Here is a 23,076-nt window from a genome sequence, read left to right as displayed (position 1 = left end):
CATCAAGCAAAAACAATGAACCAGTTAAACTGGGGTTGTGGTTCATTTGAGTTACAAGCAGAGGTCTCCACCATCACAAATCCATCTGCAGGTAATGTTTGAAAGATTGAGGGTGTGTGTGATTGGCCAAAGAAAAGTGATGTAAATGAGATGGAGCTGTATCTGTGGTAACAAGGATAAATAACAAAGGCAGCTTCTAGTAGGAGATGCATCCTTCAAATCAACTGTTATACATCTACACAATGACTTGAAAGCATCTCTACATAAAGCTGCAGTCTATCACCAGCCTGAGCTCTGCCCCAGAAAAAAAAACTGCAGTCATATTCCTGGTGCTGGCACAGCATGTGTGAATTAGAGCTCAGACAGAATCCCCTGGTCTTGAAAAGACAGTGGTACATTCCTCCGATTATGAACCTCCACTAAATTGGTTGCTGTGCATTTAATTCTACTTCCATCTTTCAGAGCTTTCAGGTCCCGTGCAGCATCTTTCTAACTAGCTCAGGTTTTCAGAGACAGGTGCGTCTCCATTTCCAAATAATTAGAACCACAAGACTCAACAGCTCATTCAGCTATTTGTCTCATTTGACAGTCTGGAAGACTGCCCAGGACTACAAGCAAGTGCTGAGCTGCAGAGGATGGATGGTGTCGGTGGCAACAGGACTATGTCTTACAGTCGATGGAGTTACGACAGGTACTGTGCATCACAATCTTTATGTTCCCTCCCACCTCCTCCTTCCAATGGGGAAAGGTGCACACTCAGGTTGACGTTGATTACTGCTCATTCCTTAGCAAAGCCTCAAGTCTTTTGCAGCTGTCCTACTGAAGCAGTTCTGGGTTTAGAAATGGAAAGCTAGCACTTTCCCTTCCTTCCTTCCTTCCTTCCTTCCTTCCTTCCTTCCTTCCTTCCTTCCTTCCTTCCTTCCTTCCTTCCTTCCTTCCTTCCTTCCTTCCTTCCTTCCTTCCTTCCTTCCTTCCTTCCTTCTGACATTAACTGGCAACACCAGATTCACTGTTTTTTTTTTCAACTTATGGTTCCAAGAGAAAGTCACCCTCTTCAGCCAGGTATACCAGAGATTGGAAAGTTCCTAGAGGTGTGCCTATTTTTCTTCTTCCACAGAAGTGGCTTCCCCAGAACAAAGTGTAAAGGAACGCCGCATGCTTAATTGCAAAAAAGTGTTATACAATTTAATTAGAAATTCATCTGTAGGCAATCTCAAAGGGGACAGATTGGTGAGATTTTCTTCATCATAATTTTGCAAAGTCTCCTTGAAGCATTAAGGTGACCTCTCCTCAAAAGCTAACCATATTGCTTTTTGGAGACTGTCAATCATCTGGCAACAAAGTATCATTTTCCCCCCATTGGTTTCCTTCCTACTGCATTATTCCAGTGACATTTTTCTGTTATAGATAGTGATGTGGGCGCAAGTTAAACCATATGAATAATTGAACTGCAAAACCTTGACAGGCTTTATCAACTGTCAGATTCCTTTAAAAAAATGTAATTGCGTATGTGTATTAGCTTGATATGACTATATGTTATCCCTAAATAATAAGTAATTGATGGACCATAAAATGGAAAATCCGAACACGGAAGAACTACTGGCTGTGTGTCTGGATTGAAGAACATGGGTTTGGTAGTCATATAAAACCTGGCAATAAATACTTTGTGCAATTAAAAAAAAGGAAAATGAAAATACATAGGTAGTAGCCAATGCTTCTTGTAGTCTTGTTCCATTATATCCTCTCTGAATGGATTTTGATAAACAGCTAGTTTTTAATAGCAACACACAAACGTTATTTATTGTAACAATAGCTTTTATTTAACAATACTGTTAAAGTTCACCATATTTATTTACTGTTACAACTGATACTGGCTGAAATATGGACAACATTCTTTCTCCTTTCCATCGCCCACCTCTGTTGCTAAGGTCAGGACTGCTTGATGTCAGCTGTGGGTTTGCAGATTCATTTCAGATCTTGGGACTAACTCCAACAATTTCCAAACAGATTGAGAATGATCCTAAATCACCCTAAACTAAAGTTGGGCGATTGAGAAGTTGTAAAGAGGTTTCAGTTGCTCATTAAAAAAAAATTCCTACAATTATTATGATTGACCACTACTAATAATAACTGATCTCCCAAAAGTCTGTGATAGATAGCTATAGCAACGGGAACTCAAAGAACGTGTTGCATCTTGAATAATAAGATCTTAGAGGTACATGTGTTAACGGAAGAGTAGCTGCATTAGCATTGAAGTACTACAAGGAATAAGCAGATTCCAAGCTTGTTAAAGCATCAGCAGATGTGGAAAATGTTAATGTTACTCAGGATACTTGTCTGCAAGGTCTCATGTTTATTTTCTCCTCTGTCTAGAAGACCCTACAGATACCTCAACTATACATGATGTAGTTATATTTTTTATTACACATACCACATATAAGATAAACAATCTATTCTATACAGATATATAGTTGTTTAGATGAGGTTTTTTTTTTCTTAAATAGATGGGCTTACTCTTATGTAGACTAAGAATTGTCCACTGCAATGATCTCATCTTAACCTTGGATATTTCTGTCAAAAACATTTTCAAGGCATTAAGAAACAGGCATTTTGCTTGCCTATGCTGGCATAGATTTTGCAGATAAATAACTAAATACTCGTATATTTTCTATATGTTTCATAACTGGTAATTATTGACTGTAGAGAAACAAGGGTAGCATATAAGCCATATGTGGTCTACAACTACTCTTTTGGTACTCTTAGAGTAATTTCACTTTTCAATCTCGTAGCCCCTCAAAACATTGGGCCCACTTGGATCCTGCTTCGGTCCACTTCTGGAGTGTGGCCTTTGAAATGAAAATAAAAACCTAGTGGAACCCTCAGGTGACAGAAGTTGTACATCCCTGATTTATTGTCTGAAATGTAGACTGGCATCCATTGACCATCTTTGACTTAAATATTAAATCAGACCACATGTTCTCTCTATCCCCGTCCTCTCTTTCTCCTCTGCTTTTTAGACTCAGTTCAAAAATTAGCACATTTACCAAGCAAAATGATGGTAGCATTAGTTAGAAATATTCAACTAGCCAAATTTTTGCACAATTTTAATGCTAGTCCAATGCCATTTTTGCTGATTTGGTTATTGCTTCTTACTTACTGCTGTCCTTCACCTTCTTTTTTCTATATACTCTTTGATTCAGTGTTTAGTGCATATAGCAACCATCTGCATTATATAACCACAAAATAAGCAGAAAGCACCATGACTATATTGGGGGAAAACCCACTATAAGGAATTTACCTTAACCCCTGGTTTCTATGTACAAATCCATTTTTTTTCTTTACTCTATCCTCACATATAGCATCAGTCATGCTAAATAATCCTTATTTTTTTATTAATTTTTTATTAAGTACAAAGAAAAAAAGGATTAAAAACATTGAACATGGCAAATCGTCTTTGACTGACATCTCAGTCCATATTGTACATTAATTACATATAATATACCTATATACAACTATACATTTCTAGTCTCTATCTCAGTTTATCTCTTTATTGTGACCTCCATTTTCCCCCTCCATCTATAAAATTTATTCCATATTCGATAAAATTCTGTTTCTTCCCGATTTTTTAATCTTTTAGTTATCCTATCTAGTTCTGCACAATACATAATTTTCTTTATTAGTGCTTCCCCACTCAGTACTTCCACTGCTTTCCACTTTTGAGCAAATAGTATCTTTGCTGCTGTGACCACATGGATAATTAAATATGTGTCCTCTTTAAATAATCCTTATTTTGATTGCAGATACCATGTGGCCATAGACAGCAGTACTACAATAATATGGCAACTAGTAGTAGAATAACTGATGGGAATTAAATGGGTGGTTTTGTTTTGGTTTTGCATTCTCAAAAGCATATGAAATGAATTTATAGACCAGTGGTTCTCAACCTTTTTAATGCCGCGACCCCCAACCGGTCGTAAGTCGAGGACTACTCAACTGGTGCAGCACCGTTTGCAGATTGGGACTTTTGGCGGGCTCAGCAGGGCAGAGACAGCCTGGACAATTCCTATTGGGTTTTGAAAGCCAATAGAATTAGACTCTATTCAAGAGAGTCTATTCTATTGGCTTTCAAAAGCCAATAGAATAAAAGGGAGTAGCACAGCTAAGGAAAAGGGGGAAAATGGTGGACTGCGTTGTTTGGCGACCCCGTGAAATGGTCGTTCGTCCCCAAATGGGGTCCCGACCCACAGGTTGAGAACCACTGTTATAGACTCAGTCCTATGTGTTGGAACAGCAGTTCCCTCTGACACCTTACACCAGGGGTGTCAAACTGCCAGCCCACGGGCCGGAGGCATCATAACAAAACCGTGCCCATGCCATTGCCAGCAATGGCAAAAAAGTCATGATATGTTGCGACACATCACACGACATTGCGAGTTTGACACCCCTGCCTTACACCTTTGGTTGGCTACTGCTACTGATTGTTACTGAAGTCCAGCAGAAAATAAACAAAAATGCAGGGAATCCTTTGGGGGTATAGAGGCAGAACTCAGAGGAGTCATAGTAGCTAGAAACTGCCTTTCTTGAGAAGGATGTCCTTGGGAACCAAACTGAAGTTGGCTTAGTTCTCAGGCTGTCTGTAGGGCTGCAGCAGGTGGAGATTTCTTATCTGTCCACTCATGTTATAAGAAATGGGTGTTTCTCAACTCTGGCAACTTGAAGATGTGTGGACTTCAGCTTCCCAAGTTCCCCAACCAGTTTTGGGACTTCAGCTCCTGAAATTTCACAGCCAGGAATTTGGGGAGTTGACGTTCACACATCACGTGAAGTATTAATACCACTTTACAATGCCTTGGTAAGGCCACAGTTGGAATACTGCATCCAGTTTTGGTCACCACGATGTAAAAAAGATGTTGAGACTCTAGAAAAAGTACAGAGAAGAGCAACAAAGATGATTAGGGGACTGGAGGCTAAAGCATATAAGGAAAGGCTGCTAGAATTGGGTATGTCTAGTTTAACGAAGAGAAGGACAAGGGGGGACATGATAGCAGTGTTCCAATATCTCAGGGGCTGCCATAAAGAAGAGAGAATTAAGCTATTTTCCAAAGCACCTGAAGGCAGGACAAGAAGCAACGGGTGGAAACTAATCAAGGAGAGAAGCAACCTAGAACTAAGGAGAAACTTCCTGACAGTGAGAACAATTGATCAGTGGAACAGCTTGCCTCCAGAAGCAGTAAATGCTCCAACACTGGAAGTTTTTAAGAAGAGACTGGACAGCCACTTGTCCGAAATGGTGTAGGGTTTCCTGCCCGAGCAGAGGGTTGGACTAGATGACCTCCAAGATCCCTTCCAACTTTACTGCTACTATTATTATTATTATTATTATCGATCATCGCACAGTCAGCCAGATGTTCAGACTGGATTTGGCATTTTGTCTACCTATCGAGTCCTTACCCAGGACCTGGGATAGGCAGATGTGGATGTTTGATGGTATTACAGATATCGTCGCAGGATGGAAGCAGTTCCTAATAAGGCCGCCTTTTGCAATTGACTAATAGCGAATTTGTCAATGCCAATTGTGTTCAAGTGGTGCTCCAGTTGTTTTGGGATTGCACCCAAGGAGCCTATGACTATTGGTACTACCCTTGCTTGCTTTTGCCACAGTCTTTGTATTTTGTTATCTTCTCCAGTTCTTTCTCTTCTATTCTGCTATCTCCAGGCACTGCCACGTCCTCTATCCAGACTTTTTTGTCTTTCTTATCGACAATTGTTAAGTCTGGGGTGTTATGTTGCAGGTGCTTGTCTGTTTGAATTCTGAAGTCCCAGAGCAGTTTAATTTTATCATTTTCTATGACTTTCTCTATTTTATGATCCCACCAGTTTTTGCTTACAGGCAAATGATATTTTTTGCAGATCTTCCAATGCACCATTGTTGCTACTTTGTCATGCCGCTGCTTGTAATCAGTCTGTGCAATCTTCTTGCAACAGCTTACCAAGTGGTCCACTGTTTCTTCAGCTTCTTTGCATAGGCGGCACTTACTGTCTGTTGCTGTCTTCTCAATTTTGACTTTGTATGCATTTGTCCTTAAGGCTTGGTCTTGTGCAGCCAGAATTAGTCCCTCGGTCTCTCTTCTTCAATTTTCCTGCTCTTAGCCATTGCCAGGTTTTATTATTATCTGCTTTCCCAGCTATTTTTTTCATGTATTGGCCATGTAGTGCTTTGTCTTCCCATGCCTCTATTCTGTTCTTCATTTGGTCTTTCTTGTAGGCCAGTTTGGTCTCTCCAGTAGTTAGTAAGCCTTCCTGATATACTAATTTCAGTGCATCTTCATCATTGTTCTTCAGATATTCTTCCAAAGCCATTTTTTCTTCTTCAACCATCTGATGTACTTGTAGCATTCCACGCCCACCTATTTGCCTTGGTAGATAAAGTCTATCAATGTCACTGCGTGGATGAAGGGCATGATTCATTGTCATTATTTTTCTGGTCTGTCTATCCATTGCTTTTAGTTCTGCTTGAGTCCAGTCCACTATTCCAGCTGTGTACCTAATGACTGGGATTGCCCAGGTGTTGATTGCCTTTATGGTATTTCCTCCATTGAGTTTGGATTTTAAGATCTTCTTCACTTTCTTGATGTATTCACCTCTAATCTTTTTCTTGACTTCAGTGTGCTTGATGTTGTCAGCTTGAAGGATACCCAAGTATTTGTAGTACTCTTCCTCATCCAGACTCTTAATGTTATTTTCGTGGGGCATCTTGATTCCTTCAGTTTTCATTATTTTTCCTTGTTTGATAGTAAGTGTGGCACATTTGTCCAAGCCAAACTCCATTACAATATCTTGGCTATATATACGGACAGTGTTGAGCAGCGATTCTATTTCAAATGATGTTTTTCCATACAGCTTCAGATCATCCATATAAAGGAGGTGGGATAGTCTGGCAGATGTTTTTGATGTTTGATAGCCATGTCCTGAGTTATTCAGTATTGTTGAAAGAGGAAACAGTGCAATAACAAATAGTAATGGTGACAATGAATCTCCTTGAAATATTCCTCTCTTGATATTAACCTCTCCCAGCCTCTCACCATTGATCTGCAACTGTGTTTTCCATTGTGCCATCGATCTTTGCACAAATTTTCTGATGTTTCTACTGACTCCTGTTATTTCTAGGCACTTTATTATCCAATCATGTGGCAGAGAGTCAAATGCCTTTTTGTAGTCAATCCATGCCACATTCAGGTTGGTCTTCCTTCTCTTGCAGTTTTCCAAGATCATTTTGTCTATTAGGAGTTGATCTTTTGTTCCTCTGCTATTGGGGCGGTTTCCTTTCTGCTCAGGTTGAAAGAGATTGTTTTCAACTAGATGCTGTTGTACTGCATCAGCTACCACACCAGTTAGTAATTTGAAAGTTGTTGGTAAGCAGGTAATTGGCCTGTAGTTGCCTGGTGTTGCCCCTTTTGCTGGATTTTTCATTATTAGGTAGGTTTTCCCAGTTGTTAGCCACTTTTCAATTTCTCCTCCTTGTAGTATATTGTTGAACTGCTTGGCAATGAGTGGGTGTATAACAGTTAGATGTTTCAACCAAAACCCATGCAGTTCATCTTCACCTGGTGCTGGACCAATTTTTGATTTCTTTGCTCTTTTTTCTACCATTTTTGTTGTTATTACAGTTCTTTCATTTCACCTCTGTTTTATTGCATCCACCTCTTTTAACAAGCCGCATCCTTGTTGTATTTCTTTGGGTTATCCCATTCTGCTTCAGAACTGCACTGTTTCTTCCTTCTCAGGTACTGACTTGGATTCCTTGCAGTTTCTCCATTGATGATTTGGTAGAAATGTTTCTGATTGATTGAATTGGAGGTTCTGCCTATAGTTTTTGCAATTCGAGCTTCATATCTACTGATTTTCCCGGCTATATCTGTTATTTGGTTTGCTTTATTATTTCCAGTGCTTCCTTGATCTTCCTTGTTTCTAAGTGGTATTTCTTGATTAGGTATTCTTTGGTCTTCTTGTTCTTCAGCTTCTTTTCTTTCATCTGTTCTAGCTTGCTTGCATGTGATCTTAACTTGCTGATCTTATTTTCTAGTCTAACCTTCCATTTTTCTGGTGCACTGTTTGTTTTTCTTTTTTGTTGATTTTGCATCCCAGGTATTCTGTTATAACTGCAGCTGTGCTGTACATTAGTTGGTTTGTTTCTTGCAGTGAATTGGTGCTTATACTTGATATTGCAGTATTTGCATCTTTTAATGCTTGTGCTAGCTGTTTCTTTTGAACAAGCTTCAATGCAGGTAGCCTTATTCTGTTGTTTTTGTGCTGTTCTAGATGCTCAGTTATTCTTTGTTTCAATTCTTTTATTTCTTTAGTTAGAGGGTTTTGTTCTTCCTGAGGTAGAGGTGCCTGGTTTCCAAATGAGAACAGTTGTATATCTCTGCTGGATTCCTTCACTGCCAACTCCCCCTGGTTTGCCTCTACATTCTGAATTACTTCTGGTAAGGCTTTGATTTCTTTGCCCTGGGTAAACCTTTGCAGTTCGTCCAATTCGGTTTCTGTGAATACTTTATTTTGTATTATAAATCGGTGTTGATCTGCTAGTCTCTGTTCTGTTATTTCTGATTCTGGATGTTGTTCTTTCCAGAATTGGTGCTGTTATGTCCCGAGCCTTTGCAAACGGCTCGGGCGTTTGCAGGCAGTCCCGGGCAGGTGCAAAGCTGCCCGGGACCAGACAGGCTGTCGCCAGCGCCGTGCGCATGCGCGGGTGCTGGCGCGGGAAAAGTAACCCATTTACCCGGGAGTTGCCTATATAAGAGGCGGCGAGGCGTTTGGGCGAGGCTGAAGCCATCTTCCTGTAAGCTGAACGCTGAATAAAAGAAACTGAGAACTCCAGCTGCTTCTCGTGTCTGTTTTCCCGCCAAGGACGCAACACTGGCGACGAAGGTGGGATGCCTTGCACTACCTGGAAAGGAAAAAGTGTAAGCTTACCCAAGGAGTCCTGAGCGGCGGAAGAGGAACGGCGTCGACTCGGCAGCTGCCCGCCCATCCGGTGCGCATTCGGGGGTAGGCTGGCTGATAGACCCGTCTCCTGAAGATCCGAAGATGGCGAAAATCGGAAGGCTTTCGGAATTCGACGTCTCACATCCCGAGCGGTGGGAGTCCTACGTATCCAGAATGGAGAACTACTTCAAGGCAAACCAAGTGAGGGAAGATAGCTTGAAGGCCGCCACCCTGCTTTGCGTTTGCGGCCAAGACGCCTTCGAAATCGCAGAAAATCTTGTCGCACCTGTTCCAGTAGAGTCTGTAAGCTACGCAGACCTGAAGAAGCTGCTGAAAGAGCACTTCCACCCAAAGGTGTCCGTTATCTCATGGCGCCACACCTTCGAGCAGAGGGATCAACGGTCCGGTGAAACAGCCAAGGAATACATCGCCGCGCTACGGAAGGCCGCCAATCCCTGCGAGTTCAAGGACCTCGAGGAACGACTGAGGGACCGATTCGTGTGCGGGCTAAGGCATCGAGAGCTACAACAGAGACTTTTTGCCAAGGAAGAATTATCCTTCCAAGACGCCTTAAGGAAAGTCACCGCAGAAGAAGCAGCAGGCGGCGCCATCAAAAACATGCGGCCGATCAGAAACAGTGCAGAGGGTGCGTCCGTGCACCAGGAAGACGTCCGACGAAACTCCGAGGAGGATCCGGACGAAGAAGTCGACCGTCTACACCCCGCGAAGGAAGAGAACCAGAAGGGAAGCTCTTCGGCTCTGCTCAAGTGCATCGGCTGTGGAGGTCGCCACAGGAGAACCGACTGCAAGTTCCACTCCGCTACCTGCCGGGCATGCGGCAAACAAGGGCACATTGCAGCTGTGTGTCTGGCCCGACGAAAGGCACAACCCCAAGAAGAACGCCTGAAGGTACCAGACTCCCCAGCCAGAATAGGGTAGGTTTTTGCGCTTCGCGAAGAAGCATCTGTAGGACAGGCACACACAAGCCCATGAAGAAAAAGCTGTCACTCAACGTGAAGCTACAAGGGGTTCCATTATCTATGGAACTAGACACAGGGTCTGCCCTGTCCATCATTTCATTGCATACATTTAGGAAGATTTGTTCCAGTAGTGGGTCTAAGGCCAAGTTAAGGCCTTCTGATATTGTATTAACAGATTTTCAGAACTCAAGAGTGTGTGTTAAGGGGGAGGCCACCCTTAACGTGCAATACAAGAGCTTTGAAGGTCCACTAGACTTATTAGTAGTAGGGGGTGAACGAACGAGTCTCATAGGACTCGATTGGTTTGAGGCCCTGGGATACACGTCACAGGACTCAACAGCTTACAAACACTCGACCTACAGGAAGTCTGCAAAGAATTTGCAGATGTTTTCAGCCCCCAGCTGGGCACATTCAAAGGACCCCCTGTGTCCTTAAAGCTAGACCCCACTGTCACTCCCATTAGATTAAAGCAAGAAGGGTCCCTTTTGCTTTAAAGAGTAAAATTGACACTGAGTTAGACAAACTGATTCAACAGGGAATCCTAGAACCTGTTGATTCCAGTCCTTGGGAGACCCCCATTGTCACGCCTCTAAAGGCAAATGGGACATTCGCATTTGTGCTGACTACAAATGCACTCTGAATAAGGCATTGCAGCAACATGCCTATCCTGTTCCTGTGGTCAGTCATATTCTGGCCTCTCTCAAAGGGGGGGCGTGTTTTTGCAAAGCTTGACCTAGCTCAAGCATATCAACAGCTGCCTGTTGATGATGATGCTGCCATAGCTCAGACCATTGTGACCCACAGGGGAGCCTTTAAAGTAAAAAGGCTACAGTTTGGAGTAAATGTCGCTCCTGGGATTTTCCAAAGCGTAATGGAAAACACACTACGAGGTATACCAGGGGTCTGCCCTACTTTGACGATGTCTTGATTGCAGGAGACTCCACACACATTCTAGCTGAAAGGCTTAGGGCTGTCCTGTTAAGATTCAGGAATCAGGCCTCAAGCTCAGAAAAGACAAATGCAAGATTGGGGTGCCTTCTACTGAATTTCTGGGATTCAAAATTGATGCTGCTGGGATTCATCCTGCTGAATCCAAACTAACTGCTATTTTAGAAGCACCCAGGCCAAAGTCTAAGGCCGAACTTCAGGCCTTCCTAGGCCTCCTGAATTTCTACAATTCTTTTCTTCCACATAAAGCTAGTGTAGCTGAGCCTCTTCACAGGCTACTAGACAAACAAGCTGTGTGGCTGTGGTCACAAGCACATGAGGCTTGCTTTAAAGAAGTCAAGGCCTTGCTCACTTCTAACAGTGTTCTTGCACATTTCAACGAGTCTCTTCCTGTGTGCATCGCTTGTGATGCATCCCCCTACGGGGTTGGAGCTGTCCTGAGTCACCTCAGGTCTGATGGAACTCAGGTTCCTATTGCATACTACTCCAGAACACTGTCTTCTGCCGAGCGCAACTACGCTCAGATAGACAGGGAGGCTCTGGCTGTTGTTGCTGGAATTAAAAAATTCCACGATTTTCTATATGGCAGGCATTTCACGGTCTTCACTGACCATAAGCCTCTGCTGGGACTGTTTACCACACGTAAGCAGACTCCCCACATCATTTCCCCTAGAATGCTTAGGTGGTCTATTTTCTTGTCTGCATATGATTTTTCATTACTCCACAAGCCTGGGAAAGAAATGGGCCATGCTGATGGCCTCAGTAGGTTGCCTCTGCCAGTAGTAGAAGCTGACCCCGCGCCAGCTGTCAACATTCTATCAATCCAAGCCTTGCCCGAGCTCCCTCTTAGTGCCAGGGATGTTACCGCTGAAACGGGTACAGATCACACACTTTCACGTGTCCGCTCCTGGGTCCTGTCCGGGTGGCCTGAGCACTGCCCTAGTCCTGAGTTTCAGAGTTTCTGGTCCAAAAGAAACGAACTGTCCCTTTCTCAGGGTTGTCTGCTTTGGGGAAACAGAGTTGTCATTCCCACCTCAATGAGGACTAGGGTCTTAGAATCCCTCCACGAGGGTCATCCTGGCATTGTTCGTATGAAGGCTCTTGCACGAAGCCACTTGTGGTGGCCTGCTTTAGATAAAGATATTGAGGCTAAGGTGCACGCATGCCACCTCTGCCAACGATCTCGCCCAGAGATGCCCCAAGCTCCTGTGCATAGATGGGAGGAAACACAGTCCCCATGGTCTAGGGTGCACATTGACTACGCTGGGCCCTTTCAGGGCCAGTTCTTCTTGGTCCTTGTTGACAGCCATTCAAAATGGCTTGAGGTTGTGCCTGTCTCATCCACCACCACTGCAAAGACTATTCAGGTACTGAGGGGGATTTTTGCTGCACACGGGCTGCCAGATGTCATCGTGTCCGACAACGGCCCTCAATTCACCTCCTCCGAATTCCAAGCTTTCTTACAGGCAAACCTGATTCGTCATGCCACGTCTGCGCCTTTTCACCCGTCCACCAACGGTATGGCGGAACGCATGGTGCGCATCGCAAAGGACGCCTTGAAGAGACTCACCTACGGGGACTGGCATCACAGGTTGGCTGACTTTCTCCTTTCTTATCGCACCACACCGTCCACTTCTACAGGGAGAAGTCCAGCTGAACTTCGTTGGGGGCGCCAACTTACTACTAGACTTGACCGGTTGCATCCGGACAGACTGCCTTCATCTACCTCACATCCTAGGGCACCTAGACAACTACTTGTGGGTGCCCCGGTTTGGGCTCGCAATTACGGGCCTGGTCATACATGGGTCCCCGCTTCTGTGTCCAGGATCACAGGTCCTCTCTCCTACGAGGTTGCCCTGGACAACGGTCGTGTCCTGCGTCGGCACATCGACCAACTTCGCTCTAGGCGAGACTTTTCTGCTGAGACTCCTGGGTCTTTTCCAGGGGGGGAGGGGGACCCTTTGGAGCAAAGGGAAGGGCAAGAGTTACTGCCCATCTCCACTGAGGGAGCCACAAACGGCCCATCCCAGGGTTCCGCGAGAGCTCCGAACAGGAATTCCATGAGCTTACCTAACTACCAGGCATCCACGCCTACTCCAGCCAGGGAGTCACCCCGGGGGCATACTCACGTTCCACACACGTCACACAGCACTCCAGTCACGGAGGATACCCGGGGGCATCCCAACAAATCATTCCCCGCAAGAGAGCTGGCACACAATCCCCAAAGTTGGCCTGACCTTACCCCAAATCCTACAGGGGGTCAAACATACACAGAGCTAGTCGAGGAACCAAGTCCCGACTACAACAACCCTAGCACAAATCAGGGAACACCTGAGTTTTGGGAAAGTACAGAAACCCACACGAGCCCGAGCACAGAATGGGGTTCAGGGAATGGACAGCCTCCTGACAGGTCTTGGACTGACCTAGGAGGTTCTACAGAGACGCCCAGCAGCGGCTATCACTTCAAGGGGCCTGAGGGTCTACAGCTAGGTAGGTCAACCAGGTCACAAAGTAACAGAAGCCCTGGCCTGACGAGCCCGGTGGGCAAGCAAGCAGGCCAGGCATCGGGGCACAGTCCTTGGAAGACACCAGGACACAATAGAGAGAACAGGCTCACGCCTCCCTCCAGTCAGGGGACTTATGCCAGTAATCCACAGCTAAGAAGGTCACAGAGAGCAAAGAAATCTCCCAAGTACCTAGAAGACTACATAACATTGCTGGCAAGGCAAAGGCCAGTAAACAGTGGGAGCACTGGGGAGCAAAATGTCATATAAAATAAATGTTGTATGTTGGTAGTAGTTTTAGCCCGGGGGAAAGGGGTGTTATGTCCCGAGCCTTTGCAAACGGCTCGGGCGTTTGCAGGCAGTCCCGGGCAGGTGCAAAGCTGCCCGGGACCAGACAGGCTGTCGCCAGCGCCGTGCGCATGCGCGGGTGCTGGCGCGGGAAAAGTAACCCATTTACCCGGGAGTTGCCTATATAAGAGGCTGCGAGGCGTTTGGGCGAGGCTGAAGCCATCTTCCTGTAAGCTGAACGCTGAATAAAAGAAACTGAGAACTCCAGCTGCTTCTCGTGTCTGTTTTCCCGCCAAGGACGCAACAGGTGCATTCGTTTTAGATATCCTCTTCTTGTTGGACTTGATCTGTAGTAACAGATCAGTATTTCTTTGTTTTCCATCACTGTGTATCTGTGACGGGTAAACACCTTTTCTTCCAGTAGTTCTGCAGCTGCTGGCCCTGGTTGCTCAGCCAACAGTCCTGAGTCCTGTAACCCATTTTTCACCAGATATCCAGGAACTCTGATATCTAGCACGGACCTTGTTAACCCGGGCGACGTCCGAGCCGGTATGGCATTCTGCAATTTACATCTCACCATATTTTTTATGGGAGAGACACTCTTTGTCTGACTCCTCTGATGAGACCTGTCCAGTATGGTTGAACCTCTGGCATAGCTCTCATCTTCCTCAGAGTACACAAGCCCCACAACCACGTCAAGGTAGTGCCTCACTGGGGGTTGTTTATTATTATTATTATTATTATTATTATTATTATTATTATTATTATTATTATTATTTTCAAACTGCCAAGGTTGTGAAACACTGCTTTATTCCTGTTTGGGAGCCTCTACATTAGGGCTGTGCACACATTAGAAAAACATTTGGAGAAATGCTTTGGCTCTCGTAGAACCACGTAGCATACCTCTGTTATTAATCTAAACTGGTTCAACTTTTTTTCAGACTTCTGTATTAGTTGCTGCTGTTCTACATCCTGGATTAATTTTAATTAATTTTAATTTAATTAATTAATTTTAATTTTAACAAGTGGATTCTTAAAACAGCAGCATCTTTTTTTCCAAATTTGGGAGGAAGCCTGAAAAATGTCTAGCTACCTCAGTGAACAAATGTGAACAATACAGTTAATAATGGTTGTTATGAATGATGATTAAGGCAGTTACATTAAACCGAAGCAATACATGCAGTTTATTCCTTCTTTTTTAAAACACACCTTTCTGTATTGGTCAGTTCCAATTTCTATCAGAATAGTTGTCAACTGAAAGGAAAAATTAGAAAGATATCCCAGCATCTGTAGTTACAATCTTCTACTGCATTTTGTTTTCTTCTGAAATAATCAGGTTTTTAGTTGAAAGGTTGTATCTTGCATTCAGTTAGATCTGAACTTTATTTTATGACAACATATTATTAGGTAGCACTGCAATGTATTCTAATGTCTGGGAAATTTGGGTTATAACTGGAGACAGCATATTTTTCTGTAACATTTTAGAGGCCACAATTCTCCAAGTATTTATCCAAGTACTTTGTGACTGATATAGACACTTCCCATTTTACGCGGGAGAAAACCCGAATAACCAAAGACCTATACATACATACATACATACATACACACACACACACACACACACACACACACACACACACACACACACACACACACACATATATATATATATATATATATATATATATATATATATATATATATAGTTAATAACACTAAAAATATGAACCCTGGGAATATTCATATCTAAAATAAAATGAACACCAAGGTACTAATTAAAATTATATATATGTCTACTTTGTAAAGGTGTGTAAGTATGGCATTGGAAATAGTTTTGAAAAGTACATTTTCAAAATATTAGAAGTGCTGTTAAAAGCAAGAACATCTTTATTTCTATGAGCTGATTTTTTTTTTTTTTTTTTGGACTCAATTAAGACCTGGCTTTCAGAGTCCAAAGACCTGTTTTCATTACTAGGAGTGCTTGAGAAAAGGTGAGGAGATAATTACTTTCGGTTCATGACTATCATATCTGTTGCCATGAGCACACAGAAAATGGAGGAGGAGCAGATTTTTTTAATCAGCTTGATTCAAATATGAAATGATCAGCTGTGGAACAAGGCCTATCTCGTACTTGGACTGTTGACTCAAGAGCATTTCACAGTTGCTACTTAAGGCTTCTGAGCACATATCAATGACGTTCATACTACTAATCAGAAACATTCAGCTCCTTGATAGTGGCAAACCATTCCCATTAGCCATTTCCGCAAAACAGATATTAAGGATCATTATTGTTTAAAAAGTCTGCTGTAAGAAAGAAAGAAACAATTTTAAAAGTTGTAGTACTGCTCTTTGTCTATTTTTTTCTAAAAAAGAAAACTAACAGAAAAGGATCTGGGAAGGTGAATGGGTAGAAGTATCAAAAGAAGGGTGGTTATGACATTAGTTAAAAGAGGAACTTAAAGTAATGGATAAAGAAGTACTAAAAAGGGAGCATTTGACATCAGGATAAAAATATTTTATTACAATCATAGAATAGAATAGAATAGAATAGAATAGAATAGAATAGAATAGAATAGAATAGAATAGAATAGAATAACAGAGTTGGAAGGGACCTTGGAGATCTTCTAGTCCAACCCCCTGCTCAGGCAGGAAACCCTATACTATTTCAGACAAATGGTTGTCCAGTCTCTTCTTAAAAACTTCCAGTGTTGGAGCATTCACAACTTCTGGAGGCAGGTTGTTCCACTGATTAATTCTTCTAAATGTCAGGAAATTCTTCTTAGTTCTAGGTTTGCTTCTCTCCTTGATTAGTTTCCATCCATTGCTTCTTGTTCTGCCTTCAGGTGCTTTGGAGAATAGCTTGACTCCCTCTTTTTTGTGACAACCCCTGAGATATTGGAATACTCCTATCATGACACCCCTTCCTTCTCTTCATTTGAATAACATAACCAGATAAGATTAATAGAATAAAATAGATTAGAGGAAAATGAGGTAAATGCAAAAGTATAGTAAAATTGAACTGTTCCTAGGAAAGTCCTGATGGATTTTGACAGTTTTTAAGCAAAATTTGATGACTTTATAAAAGAGTACATTTTTCTGATCAGCTAAAAGCTAACAAAAGTAAAAAGAGTCAGTGTAACTCTAAAACTGAGATAATAACAATGCAATAAGATTGTAATAAAATTGGCCATAAAGAAGTACAGAGGCTGCTGTTTTATTAGCTCCTGGTTTATAAGGAAAAAAGCGTTTTTTTAAAAAAAAACAAGTTTTGATTTTTCAATTTTTACATCAAGTGCTTAGGAAATAACGTGGTGATGGGGTAATCAATAATCCAATAACAAAGTCATACATATATTCCTCACGTTAACTCCTTAAAGATTCCCTCTCTATTTCCCTTAATTAGTATAACATATTAAAGTTAATACATTTCTAAATAGAGCTCAATCAATCAATATATTTATCAATAACATTTTATTTATACAGATCCACATCCTGTTTTTAAGCTTTACATAATTCCAATTACCATATTCCAATTAGCCTTAAATGACCACATTATTTACACTTCAGGTAGCCCTAATTTCCCTCATTTCATTACATAATAATTATGATATCTAAAATAAACATATTATTCCAAAAATTACATTCTTACTTTTCCCAGATCTATTCTATTTCTTATCCTAACAGCTCCTCATTTCACAAATCCATTTCCTTATTCTCATTCCATTACAAAACAGTTATCATATCTAGAATAGCCATATTATTCCAAAAATTACATTCTTACTCTATTTCACAGATATATTCTATTTCTTGTCCTAGTAATTCCCCAATTACTAATAAAGTATCTTCCATTGTCTCAAAACCTTTTCCATATTACAATTCAAAACTATAATCTAACAGTTAGTTTTCATCTCCATTATGAATCTAAATCCTAACTATTAAATCAATCAGTATCTCTAAAAATCTTTTTAACCCATTAAATGTAATTTTAAATCCCATTTTTAAATCTAACTCTAGCTTTCTTTTTGTGCCAAGCAGGCTTCCATGCCAGGACCTCTGTATCATCAGATAGGTCTCCCTTCATTCCTACACATATTATTTGAGTCAAAGGAGAACATCCAGTTATCAATTTTTCAAAGGGACTGGCTCCTTTGTAATTATTAGGTTGTTGCCCTAATAATTCAGATCTCAATGTTTGGTTTATTGTCAGTTATGTTTATCGATGTTATGTTTATTGTCAGTTCAGTCTGCTCTTGTTCCTCTTCTCCTTTTTCCGATATCATCTGAGTAGCATAGTCGGTCATATCCAGTATCCAGTGGTTACTAATTGGTTGTCAAAATTGTCAAAGTTTTCCATATATCGTGTTTATAGATCGGTTCTTGTTGCTTTTGAAATTACATGTGGTTTAATTAGAGTCGCTCTTTGCTCATCAAAATTCTCAATAGGTTGTAGGTAATATTGTGCAAAATCCTTTTTAATGTTGGTTTGTTCCTCTTCTATTGTTTTTTGGCTTATAGGTCGATCAGTTGGAGTCTGGAATTCAGTTTGTAGATTTGAGGTAGCATCTTTGGCTTTCATTCTGGAATTCATTTGTTCAGTGGCTTCAAGAATTTTTTCCAATATAAGTTTATAATTAAGTTGTGTATAAAGTTCCTCCATCTCAATAGGTTGTATGTAGTATTGTGTAAAGTCCTCTTTGTTGTTAATCTGTTCCTCCTCTGCTATTCCTTGGCCTTTAAGTTGATCAGTTGGAGTCTGGGGTTCAATTTGTAGTTCTAGGGTAGCTAGAACTTTAGCTACCCTAGGGTAGCTAGAATCTTTAGCTTTCATTCTGGAATTCATTTGCTCAGTAGCTTCAAGGATTTTTTTCCAGTATAAAGTTAGTTAAGCTGTGGGTAAAGTTCCTCCATTTCTATGGTGATTAAAAATATTTTTTTAGTGGAGGCTATGTTTAGTGTTTAATAACAGTCAGCCAGTATCCACCTCCACAATTTCTAACAGTTGGTTTCACCACCCAGCTGTTTCCAAGTCTTATCTTTTCTCTTTTGTATTGGTTTGAAGGTCAGATCTGGCCTCAAAATAAAAAAAAAAATCAGTTGCTGTGCCAAATTTTACCACAAGATGTCCCAGTAGGCTATAAAATCTTTTTCCAGATGCCAATATAGTTTTCATCCAGTTAAAAGAAGTGGAAAAAACCAATATTTTCCAATTTAATAGGTAGATAGAATAATAAAATTCTATAATAGGGACTTCTTGGGACCCCAAAGTATCCAAAAATAGAAATCCAGTTATTTAGTCATTAAAAATTAATTATTCTTTCTTTTCTTTCCAAAACTTATATTCCCAGGGTAAGCAAATGCTGCTCAATTAGAAGCAGGGAAATAATTCTAGGGGCTTTTCACAGGAAGGTAGTTAGGGTAACAGAAAGGTAAGAAAGGATCTCACCTGGACCTTCCATGGTGGTTCTTTGTGCTTAGTTGTTCTTCTGGCTTTCAGCTGGTATGGCTAAGTGATCGGCCATGTTAATGGCCGATCTTTTCTTCGTCGGTCCTAAGGAGCTGCCTCGGATTGCAGAAGGTGCTGCCTCTCTTCCGTGGACTAACGAGGGTCCTCCTCAATGGTGGTTGCCCCTTGAGGGTGACTTTTGACCCTGTCCAGGGTCTACCGGCGAAGGGAAACTGGACGGCGAAGAGAAGGCTCTCCTGACGTCCGCTAGTGCCGCGATCTGGAACTGGAAGCTGACAAAAGCATTTTTATATAAGATTTTCTGGATTTTTGATCCCCAAACCGCAGTTTGCAATATATTACAGGATGCAAATTTCAGACCATTTTGAAATTTTGGTATAGTAATTTGCTTGAATGAGGCTTGTGCGGCGACTTGATTACCTAAATAGACATCAGTGGGAATTAGGCCATTCTCAATTTGTTGTTCCATTTCAAATTCTCATTGTCTGCTGTTTTTCCTGGGTGAGTCATATGCCATGATGATGAATGTCTAAAGGGAGAAGCTGCAGTAATACAGATTCTCTTTCAAGCCCCTTTCCCTAATTATCCAGATGGTTTGCTATTTGATGTCAGATTCTGTACAAAACTCCATGGCAAGATTGTATCTACTTCGTTACAAGGAGGTGATGAGGATTCTTGAATAATATTTGATGAAGAAGATATAGTTTAGTGCACATTTACTGCATCTTAAGGTAGCAAGGAGAATCTGTATTTACCTTAGAACTGTTTCTCCATCATTAGAACATATATTTTGCTTTGTCCTTGGAATGAATTAATATATGAAAAAGCAGAAGCAACTCTTATGCTTGATTTGGTAGTTGCAGCTGGGGCTTATTGTTTTTCATAGGTTGTTTAATGAGCATACATTATTCCTATCCATTGATTCTTATTCACCTCTTGGGCTCTGTGAAAAATAAATTCACACCCTCTTCCTGGTGATAATCCTTCAAGTATTCAAAGACTGCTATCTTGTCTCTTCTTAGATATCCCTTTAACCATTCTTCATAGAATTTTGCTTCCACACCCCTCACCATCTTTTGCACTCTTCCCTGCAGTCTTTTCTATTCCTCAGCATATTTCTTTTATTGTGGAGACCAAAACTAGACACAGTATTGCAGCTGCAGTCTGACCAGTACAGCAAAGAGGCAAACTATCACTTCTGTTGATCTAGCCTAACATTGCATTGGTTATTTGGCAATTCTAGCACACTGCTGGCTCATGGTTAATTTATGGTCTACCAGTATACTAAAATCCTTCTTACAAGTACTATTGCAAAGCCAGATCCACCTATCTTGGAGGAGGAGGAGGAGGAGGAGGAGGAAAAGGAGAAGGAATTATTGTTGTTGTTGTTAGCCAGGTGTTCAGACTGGGTTTGGCATTTTTGACTATCCATCTAGTCCTTACTAAGGATCTGGGATAGGCAGATGTGGATGTTTGACGGTGTTACAGATATCATTGCAGGATGGAAGTAGTTCCCAATAAGGCTGCCTTTAGCAATTGACTGCTGCCAAATTTGTCAATGCCAGTCGTGTCCAAATGGTGCTCCAGTTGTTTTGGGTTTGCACCCAAACAATCTATTACTATTGGTACTACCCTTGCTTGCCTTTGCCACAGTTGTTCTATTTCTATTTGTAGGTCTTTGTATTATGTTATTTTTCTCCAGCTCTTTCATTCTTCTGCCTCCAAGCACTGCCACGCCTACTATCCTGACTTTTTTGTCTATCTTATAGACAATTAAGACCAGGGTGCTATGTGGCAGGTGCTTGTCTGTTTGAATTCTAAAGACCCAGAGCAATTTAACATTTTCATTTTCTATGACTTTCTCTATTTTACGGTCTCACCAGTTCTTGCTTGCAGGCAAATGATATTTCTTGCAGATCTTCCAATGCACGCTTATTGCTTCTTTGTCATGCTGCTGCTTGTAGTCAGTCTGTGATCTTCTAGCAGCAGCTTACCAGGTGGTCCACTGTTTCTTCAGCTTCTTTCCATAGGCACTGAAGGTGGATGATGATGATGATGATGATTTGGAATAGTTTGTTTTTCACAAAACATGCTGTTCCTTTCTAAATGCTTACAAAACCATTGTTTGATTGCTTTTTCTGTATTTCTCCAAGAGATCTCTCTTTCATGGTTTTCCTTCTGTTCCTATTGTCTACATAAGAACCACTTGACCAGCAGATTTGTGCATCGCAAAAAGGAACAGAAATTGCCCACCATATTCTAATAATGTTGGATCTAAACCAAACAGTACATTCTAGAATGCCGAGGGCATTTTCTCACAAATTAGGTCATTTTGTTCAATTTTTTTCCAACATGTATAAAGCAATGGATTCTATTGACTCCAGAATTTAATGTGAGCCATTCCCAAAGTATATTAGCAGGAAGCTGACCAAATAAATACAAACTGCTTCATGAATACATAGTCATTTCCTGAAACCATGTTCCCTTCTGGCAAGAATATAAATGCTGTTATTACCTCAGCACAAACGGTACCTGCTTGATTTTCATTGCTCTTAATTTCCTTTTCAAGTCATACTTGTTCTTATAGGAACAAACCAAGTGGAAGCTGCCAAGAAGCATTGTTACAACAAGAGCTAACACAGGGATCTCTCTCTCTCTCTCTCTCTCTCTCTCTCTCCCTCCCCCTCTTTCTTTCTCTCTCTGCTCTTTTTCAGTCCCTGGAAATGTTTTCTATCCTTTGATAAGAAAGTGGGAACTGTAATGAAGCTTGCAATTCAAACAAGACAACAGAGAATGAAAACTCTGGAGCAGAGCGAGTAACTTTACCTTTGATCTCTGCTTGCAGGGATCAACGTACCCCACACCATAGAGCTGTCCCAGACCTTTGAAATGCTCCACTATTACGTCTGATTGTATGTCACTGCCTTTCTTGATCAATCTTATTTCAGAGAGCTTTTGCTGCCATAGGAGTTGAATTAGCCCTTATCTTTATTTAGTTGCCACTACCTACCTTTTTATCAGATTAATAGTATACCACGTTTTTGCTATCCTTTTAAACATACTGCTGTTAAATTTGAATCCACTTCTTCTTTGAAATGATCTTGTTAGTCTAACCTGGAAAGGCAAGATGGAAATATTTTAATAAAATAATATTTTAGAATAATTAGGTGATCCTCCCCAGCCACAGGCTGAATGTGTGCTCAACAGCCAACAGCTATTAATAGGTATTAGTTGGCCTTTTCCTGCAACTATTCCTGAGTGATAGTACTCTCTATCCATCCTTAATTTGGCAAAAATAATATTGGTGTGAAATTTGCCATCCCCATTATCAATCCCTTTTCTGCCTCTATTTCCTCTGTCTACTTCCAGGTACCTGCCATTGCAAATGGGATGCATGTGGGGAAAGACCTTAAGTCTTTCTCCCCACCCACACACAAATAACAGTATAACAGTATAACAGTATAACAGAGTTGGAAGAGATCTTGGGGGTTTTCTAGCCCAACTCTATACCATTTCAGACAAAGAACTGTCCAGTCTCTTCTTAAAAACCTTCAGTGTTGGAGTACCTACAACTTCTGAAGGCAAGCCATTCCACTGATTAATTGTTCTCACTGTCAGAATTCCCCCCCCCCCTATTTCTAGATTGGATCTCTCCTTGATTAGTTTTCATCCATGTCTTCTTGTCCTGCCTTCAGGTTCTTTGGAGAATAGGTTGATCCCCTCTTCTTTATGGAAGCTGCTTAGATATTGGAACGCTGCTATCATGTCATCTCTGGTCTTTCTTTTTATTAAACTAGACATACCTGGGTGCATACACACAAACACACACTATATTTTAAAATTTGTTTTAATATATTGTTCAGTGATTATTCAGGTGTTCCCTGATAAAGTATTACAGTGGAAA

The 23,076-nt window shown here is 41.4% G+C and overlaps 1 protein-coding gene across 3 annotated transcripts in view; it reads left to right on the top strand.

Annotated features, from left to right (window-relative positions):
* Positions 1-232: 232 nt before the first annotated feature.
* Positions 233-23,076, top strand: part of TUB (TUB bipartite transcription factor) — a 128,342-nt gene continuing 105,498 nt past the window's right edge. The window contains exons 1-2 of one of the 3 annotated variants that reach the window (XM_039344571.1): positions 233-516; positions 590-691. In XM_039344571.1, coding sequence (XP_039200505.1) covers positions 636-691 — 56 coding nt within the window. In that variant the 5' untranslated portion in view covers positions 233-516; positions 590-635. Of the gene's footprint in view, positions 692-23,076 lie in introns of all 3 variants that reach the window. The other 2 variants (XM_039344570.1, XM_039344572.1) reach the window with 2 other exon arrangements.

Source organism: Crotalus tigris, unplaced genomic scaffold, assembly GCF_016545835.1.
Source record: "Crotalus tigris isolate CLP2741 ecotype Arizona unplaced genomic scaffold, ASM1654583v1 scf7180000017933.3771270, whole genome shotgun sequence".
Lineage (NCBI taxonomy): Eukaryota > Metazoa > Chordata > Lepidosauria > Squamata > Viperidae > Crotalus > Crotalus tigris.
This window is presented reverse-complemented; position numbering and strand designations above follow the sequence as displayed.